The 8,239-nt window shown below is 38.0% G+C and overlaps 1 protein-coding gene across 5 annotated transcripts in view; it reads right to left on the bottom strand.

Annotated features, from left to right (window-relative positions):
* Positions 1-3,006: 3,006 nt before the first annotated feature.
* The window catches only part of CCDC62 (coiled-coil domain containing 62), a 36,270-nt gene continuing 31,037 nt past the window's right edge, over positions 3,007-8,239 (bottom strand). For 3 of the 5 annotated variants that reach the window (XM_056535410.1, XM_056535420.1, XM_056535428.1), the window contains exons 11-14: positions 7,984-8,028; positions 6,294-6,410; positions 5,794-5,876; positions 3,010-3,866 (exon numbers count right to left, since the gene is read on the bottom strand). In XM_056535410.1, coding sequence (XP_056391385.1) covers position 3,866; positions 5,794-5,876; positions 6,294-6,410; positions 7,984-8,028 — 246 coding nt within the window. In that variant the 3' untranslated portion in view covers positions 3,010-3,865. Of the gene's footprint in view, positions 3,867-5,793; positions 5,877-6,293; positions 6,411-7,983; positions 8,029-8,239 lie in introns of all 5 variants that reach the window. The other 2 variants (XM_056535447.1, XM_056535437.1) reach the window with 2 other exon arrangements.

Below are 8,239 nucleotides of genomic sequence, written 5' to 3'. Positions count from 1 at the left end.
GCCCCTCAGCCCCTGGACTATAACTCCCATCATAGGCAGAGTCTGTCTGTAATGGGAGTAGTAGTCCTAACTGTCCTAAAATAGTCCTGCAGCTGGGGGGGATGTGCAAGTGCCGTCTCTCAGCGCTGCGGTACTACAAGTACTTCCATCATAGGACAGACTGTTCCATGATGGGAGTAGGTGTAGTTTAGCAGTGTTGAGGGACGGCTGCAGAATCCCCCGGCTGTCTCGGTAGAACACTTTCCTACATGTCCTTTTTGTTGGTGTATTTTTGCGTAAAAGTATTTGCGCAAAAAAATGCGTCTAAACAAAAAAAACTGCACATGATAAATTAGTATCTACTGTAGAATGCATTCCACAATACACAAAAAAATAGAGTACTTGCTTTTTGCTCTATCAAAAAAGACGCACAAAAAAGCCGCAAGTCGTTGCGCAAATTTTTGCTCTAAAAATACACAAGAAAAAGGGGTAAACAATGATAAATCTCCCCCAATGTGTATGTTCCAGCATCATGTCCAAACGGCTAAAGATATTAATTTGAAACTTGGCAAACATGTTACTTATATGTCAACAACAAACATAGGATAGGTAATTTAACCCTTTCTCACCACCATTTGCCAGGGTTGGGGTTTTTGTTTAAAGTCCCATACAAGTCTATGGGAAATATGTGTTACTGCACAACTACCAAACGACTGGAGATATTTCGAAAATACTTGGTCACATGTTACTTATATGTCCACTTATAATATAGGATAGTTAATTTAACTCCTCCTTAAAAATCATAATTCTCTCAGTTTTGCACCTAAAATTCCATATGATGGCTTATTTTTGGCACCACTAATTCTACTTTGTAATGACATCAGTCATTTTACCCAAAAATCTACGGCAAAACGGAAAAATAAATAATTTTGTAACTTTTGGAGGCTTCCATTTCTACAGTAAATTTTTTGGTAAAAATGACACCTTCTCTTTATTCTGTAGGTCCATATTATTAAAATGATACCCTACTTAGGTAGATTTGATTTTGTCGTACTTCTGAAAAAAATCCTAAAACTACATGCAGGACAATTTATACATTTAAAATTGTCATCTTCTGACCCCTATGCGAGCTAATTTTTTGCGCTGTGATCTGAAGTTTTTAGTGGTACAATTTTTGTATTGATCGGACTTATTGATCGCTTTTTATTAATGTTTTTATTATGTAAAAAGTGACCAAAAATACGCTATTTTTGAATTTTTTTGCCCAAACGCCATTGACCGTGCGGTTTAATTAACGATATATTTTAAAAATTCGGACATTTCCACATCCACTTGTACACCCCGAGTCCACTCCCTTTCTATAACGCGGGGTAGCGGCATACCCCGGGGTCATAGCGGGTTGGGCCCGGCCTCTAACAACGACCGGGACCTGTGGCTAATAGCGCGTGGCAACGCATTCAGTCCCATGCGCTATTTGCCACGGGTCTCGGTCGTTGTTAGAGGCCGGGCCCAACCCGCTATGATGCTGGGCTACGCCGTTACCCCGCGTTATAGAAAGGGAGTGGACTCGGGGTGTTCAAGTACACCCTGGGTCCTTAAGTGGTTAACCCTTAATTACCCCCATTTGTGAGGGTCGGGGTTTTTGTTTAAAGTCCCATGCAAATCTATGGGAAATGTATGTTCCCACATAACTTCCGTACTGCTGTAGATATTTCAATAATACTACTTATATGTCAAATAAAAATATATGATAGTTAAATTAACCCTTACTGTTAACCCTTAATGTTCCAGCACCACGTCCAAACGGCTAAAGATATTAACATGAAACTTGGCACCCATTACTAATATGTCAACAACAAACATAGGATAGGTAATTTAACCCTTACTCCCCCCCCCCCACCATTTGCCAGGGTCGGGGTTTTTGTTTAAAGTCCCATACAAGTCTATGGGAAATATGTTACTGCATAACTTCCTAACGGCTGGAGATATTTCGATGATACTTGGTCACTTTACTTATATGTATACTAAACATAGGATACGAGGATGGGACAAAAGGATGGAAATGAGGATGGGATATGCGGTTGGGATATGAGTACGGGATAGGGGGACTGGAAATGACAATATTTGAGGATAGGATATGAAGTCAAAAGCTTCCTCTTTTGTTGATTTTCCTCCCCGACAAGGATTAGGAAGGAAAAACCAGGCAACGCCAGGTACTTGCTGAATAAATATCCGTATTGCATCGAGACTGCGCTGAACATCTTCATTTGTTTGCCATAATTCAAGACACTTATGTCCGGTGTCGTCCGAGACGCAGTAGAGGCAAGTGGGTGAGCTGTTCCAAAGGCTGTTGTTAAACAGTGTATATATAGTAGTGTTATATTCTGAGGCCACATTGAATGAGATTGGTGCGCTAAAGGTTGGTGTCAGGAAGGAAGACAGAGTGCCTGTGTGTGTAAGTTTTATCTGCAAAGTTTGCAGTGTGTGGTAGTATTATATTTAGATGGTGAAGTGTGTGGCTGTATTATATTCAGGGGGTGCAGTGTCTGGCAGTATTATATTCAGAGGGTGCAGTGTCTGGCAGTATTGTATTCAGAGGGTGCAGTGTGTGGCCGTATTATATTCAGAGGGTGCAGTATGTGGCAGTCCTCACTTGTTTATTTAATTAGGTTGTAAAACATAGATAATTGTATTATTTTATTTAAGCTATATATTGTACACTACAGTGACATTTAAAAAAAACAAATGTACAGTAAGTATTACTTACAAATGCTCTTCATACGTCCATAGAAAATACCTATGGGTGGTGCATATCACTATGGGTGGGGTACAATGGCATAGGTGTGGCATACCTTGTGGGGGAGGAGCTTAGGGGTCTCCTCAGTAGGTCTCGCAGGGGGGCCCCCAGATTTATTGTTACCCCTCTGCTCCCATCAAAGAGTTTCCCCAGTAGGTAGAGTGTCTCATTGGTTTTGTCCACCCTTAAATAAAATAAAAAAAACACAGAAACAATCTCCTTGCTCTCTTGCAGTCCACAAGCATCTTTTATACCTTCTGCGCTGTGATGCAGGGCACACAATATGATGCCAGGGTGCAGAAGGAAGGAAAGCTCTCGGCCTATAATGGCTGCATGTAACAACTGAAATTCTTCCAACAATTCATGATTTTCTGAAAACAGAATAATATTAATGCTAATACTAGTCCATTAATTTGAAAGGGCCAGTTTTTGTATCAGCTCGTGTCAATTTGTGTCTGTTTTTCATTTTTGAACAGGCAAAAAAGTGTGCATGCAATATTTTATTTTTTTCAAATAACAACAAACAAAAGAGTATTCAATTTGTGTCAGTTTGTCATCCGTTTTTTTTAGCATCAGTTCTTGTAGATTGAAGTTGTTCAAAACAGATGACAACATACAGAAACTATACTCAGGAAGACTGGCTTATTGCCATTCTCTGGATCACATCCTGATCTTTGATGAACATATCTTTTATTATCTGTACTTCTCTGAAATAGATTATCAGAACATACAAGTCTTAAAAAATTGAGTTTTGTGTTATACTGAGGTCTAATTGTTTATTTCCAGGTCCAGATTGAAACACATTCTCAATATTTTTTTAGCACAAAATGCTGTTTAATTAAAAATATGTACAAAAATACAATACAGAACTACTTTATGTATCTTCCAATTCATTCTTTTTCTCTGTAACAGGGTATGTGAAGTTGAGGCTTTATTAAATGACAAGAATGTTTCTGCAGTTCCAGAAAATGCATTTTCTCTATGTGACAGGTTCCCATAAAAAATACTGTACAGTTGTACTGTGCCAGGAATCATTCTTCAACATTCTGAGGTAATGATTGTTTTCCTTTAAGCATTTTCAAATAAAATTCTGAAAAGATGAAAAAAAAATAATTATAATAATAATAATAATGTTTTATTTATTTATATATATATATATATATATATATATATATATATAGTTATTTATAACACTTTTGTGAAATTAAACAAGGTTGTTCAGAAGTTGCATGCTTTTACTCATTTTTTTCTAATTTATCATGTGACCAAAACTCAGCGATTTTGGCATTTGCTATTTTTATAGTTTACGACGTTCACCATGCAATTAAGATAATGTTTAAAGAACTTGGACAATAGCAAATATGTATATTTTTTTATTTGAAAAATTGAAAAAGGGGGATGATTTGTATTTTATTAAAGGGGTACTCCGGTGCTAAGCTATCACGCCCTCTCTCGTAGGCTTGCATTGAGGGGCGGAGCATGACGTCACACGGGGGCAGAGGTCACCCGCCGCCCGCCCTGTAGTCGCCGGTAATCAGACCCGGAGCGGACACGCTCCGGGGACTGATTACAAACGGGGTGCCGCGTGCATGATCACGGGCGTCCCCAGCGGCGGGACTCTCGCGATCAGGCATCTTATCCCCTATCCTTTGGATAGGGGATAAGATGTCTAAGCACCGGAGAACCCCTTTAATCCCTAGAGGATGCAGGGTGTACAGGTACGCCCTGGATGCCTGGGACTTGACGCACATGTACGTCCTGAGTCCCGGTGTGGCTATCAAGCTAGTACAGGAGCTTTGCTTGCATCATAGACCACAGGTCTTGGCTGCTATCAGCAGCCATGGACCCGCGGGTAATGGTAAACCTCAGCGATAGCGAGCAGATTAGAGAAGCAGATTGCAGATAACACTGGCTATGCATCAGAATTTGCAAAAAGGTTGCAATAAATAGTCCCTGTGGGGACTAAAAAAAAAAGCTGAAAAATAAAAGTGAATAAGCCTCTCCTCCAATTAAAAATAAAAGTCCCCTCTTTTCTTATTTTACAAAAAAAAGTAAAAATAAAAATTATCCCATACAGTAAACGGAATAAAAGTAAATACCAATTAAAGTAAATACCAAAGTCCCAAAGTTTGTTTTTTTAAAAGTAGTATCATTGAAATAATAATTGAAAAGTTGTATTTACCCAAAGAATAAAGAGAACATGTCAGTTTTATCATAAAGTGCACTGAGTAAAAACAAAAACCTTCAAAAGTTGCAAAATTGTGGGTTTCTTTCCCACCATAAATAATAACTTTTTGGTTGTGCCGTAGATTACATGGTAAAATAAAAGGTGTCACTAAAAAGAATAATTGGTCACGCAAAAAAACATCCCTCATATGGGTCTGTAGATGGAAAAATAAAAGCGTTATGGCTTGTAGAAGGTGAGTAGGAAAAAACGAAAAAAGAAAATTTCCTTTGTCCTCAAGGCCAAAATAGTCTGTGTGCGGGTACTCCACTGGCCAGCGTTTGGAACATTTAGTTCCGAACGCTGCCTGCTTGCTGCGGGGGTTGACCATGCCCCCCCCATAGACACCCCCTCCCCATAGACTTACATTGAGGGGGTGTCGCCTGACATCACTAGGGGGCGTGATCGACTCCCGCAGCCCGCACCCAGCGTTTGGAACTAAATGTTCCAACACTGGACAGTGGAGTACCCCTTTAAGGGGTTAAATAGCGGAGTGGTTAAAAAAAAAATACATTAGCATACATTAGCATCAATTTCAGGGGTTTCTGCTGCACACAAAATTTCCGCCCAGAATATCTCAGAGCACAAAATTCCATAGTGTACAAGGTCCCTAAGTGAAGGTGTTTGTTTTTATCTTGCTTATCTAAGTCTCACATATAATCTAAAAGAAAAATAATAAATTAATAGTTTTAATGTCCTGCAAGTCACGTTACATGATCAGTAGTCTGCCAGAACTTATAAGCACGTGGCATATGCCATTTTCTGAAATAAACATGCTAGGACATAAGGTTACCATAAACCGTCCAAATTTGCCCATTTATCTTCTCTGCTCTCAGTTCCTGGAGGATCAGTATATAGGAAGTTTTCTGTTATGTGCTGTAAAAAAAAAAATAAAAAAAAAATAAAAGAAATTATAGCTTTTTTTTATTGCAATGCAGTCTTTACATAATATTTTATTAGACAAACATTCTTAAAAATAAAGGCGAAATGTTATGGAGCTACATAGATAATGTTCCATAATGTTCATTTATTAATTTACTATTAACAATAAGTGTTAAAAACCTTGGCAACTGCGAGAAGCAGAGTATAACATAGAGAACCTCAAAAAAAACAAAACAAAAAAAACAAACATACACTGAGAGCAGTGCACTGTACGTTGTAGGAACTTCCAGGGTCAGTAAGGTGTAAGTATGTACTGTATACTGTGTTTGCACCTGTTCTGTGCTTTGTAATACCCAATAATACAACATCTCAGCAGTTCCAAGCATGCTTAAATATCAAATTGTTACATACCATTTTGCTAGAGTTACCCCACGGGTCGGAGAACAAAGAGCCAAGTTCAAGGTCTGTAACCATCTGACGAGACTTTGCCAACAGGTCCTGCAATTTATTTGTTGGGGAATACAAGTGCTAGAAGAATAGAAAAATAAGTAAGCTAGTTCAATATGCTAATGTTGACAGTGTTAGGGCATGTGTTTTCAGTAGCATCAAATCCATATTAGAGTGTTCCTGGCTTTGAATTTAAAGGGGTACTCAGGGGGAAAACTATTTTTTTAAATCACCTGGTGCCAGAAAGTTAAACAGATGTGTAAATTACTTCTATGAAAAAATCTTAATCCTTCCAGTACTTATCAGCTGCTGTATGTATGATCCACAGGAAGTTCTTTTCTTTTTGGATGTCTGACCACAGTGCTCTCTGCTGACACCTCTGTCCATATCAGCAACTGTCCAGAGCAGGATAGGTTTTCTATGGGGATTTGCTTCTACTTTGAACAGTTCCTAAAATGGACAGAGGTGTCAGCAGAGAGCACTGTGGTCAGACAGAAAGGACAGCTGATAAGTACTGGAAGGATTAAGAATTTTTAATAGAAGTAATTTACAAATCTGTTTAACTTTCTGGCACTAGTTGATTAAAAAATTTTTTTTTTTACAGTGGAGTACCCCTTTAAGCTCTTATGATTTCTGTCCTGAAACATTTTTTCCATTGGTAGGGCATGCTAGTAATATAAGCCTACAAAGCACTTTGTGACATATTCCAACAGCTGTTCTTGTTGTAAGCTGGTAATGGCCGCCCCCCTGATGATAACATTTTTTTTTTTTTTTTTTATATCCCCTTACTGCACAACTCCCTTTGCTCTCTTAGCACTCACGATGCACTGGTTATTTAAGGGAGGCATATGTGAAGACTTTTTTACAGGTTCTACTTCCCTAAGGAAGTTTATCACCCTGCAACATGGTCCTGCTTGGGTAACCACCCGAATGTCACTTTCTAACCTTACAAAGTATGCTTTCTAGCAGCACCCCAAATAAATGTTTTTCTTAGCACATCTTTGAGATAACCAATGCTGAGGGGATCTGTACTGATAATAGTATGCAATAGTATATACCTATATACTGCCAACATATAACACATGGATTTACAACCAGAAAATACAAAACTAGTCATAAACATCATAACCATATTTATCAAAATGTCTTGCAAAAATAAGATGCAGATAGCGGGCCCTGCTGGTTAATATTAACCATTTAAAGCTTATCATATATGGGACTAGTGGGTAACCTCAAGTTCACGGTTTCTGTCCAAGGGTCCCCAATGTCTAAATCCCTTGACAGGATAAAAGTAACCTTACTAAATACTTTGTTTCTGACCAAGTTAAGCAAAAATCTAAGGTTTTGAGCATTTGCTTAGACAAGTCACGAGTGAACTGTGGTATGCTAAGGCACTTTACTCTCACTCAATACAAACATACTGATAAGTAAGTATGTGTATGTTTCTGGTTAGGAAACTCAATTATAAGTGAAAAAAGGGCCTGACTGTGATCATTACAGAGTTTTGAGGATTGGCACTAGTATCACACCGCTATCTTAGGGATACATATCGTGCTTCAAGTCTGATATTACACTATTTAGTCATGTACATTATTAAATAACATTATCAATAAACTTTCAGTGAAATTTCTTTTTCCAAATGATAAAAACTTACAACCAAATGATTCAGGGTCAGAGCATTCACATAAATCCAATGTAACTAAAGTAAAAACATAAAAAAGAAAAAACAATCCCCTAACATACTCTGAACAGTACTTTATACTAACAATATTTGACTTTATTAAGCAAACTAACTAGAATGTGATAAGTTTCTATCTACTATACCTCAAAAGGTTTTATTTCATGGCAACCATATCAAGAATTTGGCTACTGAGCAAATTAAATAGTAAATAATTAACAAGTTGAAGGGC

The sequence above is a fragment of the Hyla sarda genome, chromosome 1 (genome assembly GCF_029499605.1).
Source record: "Hyla sarda isolate aHylSar1 chromosome 1, aHylSar1.hap1, whole genome shotgun sequence".
Classification (NCBI taxonomy): Eukaryota; Metazoa; Chordata; class Amphibia; order Anura; family Hylidae; genus Hyla; species Hyla sarda.
This window is presented reverse-complemented; position numbering and strand designations above follow the sequence as displayed.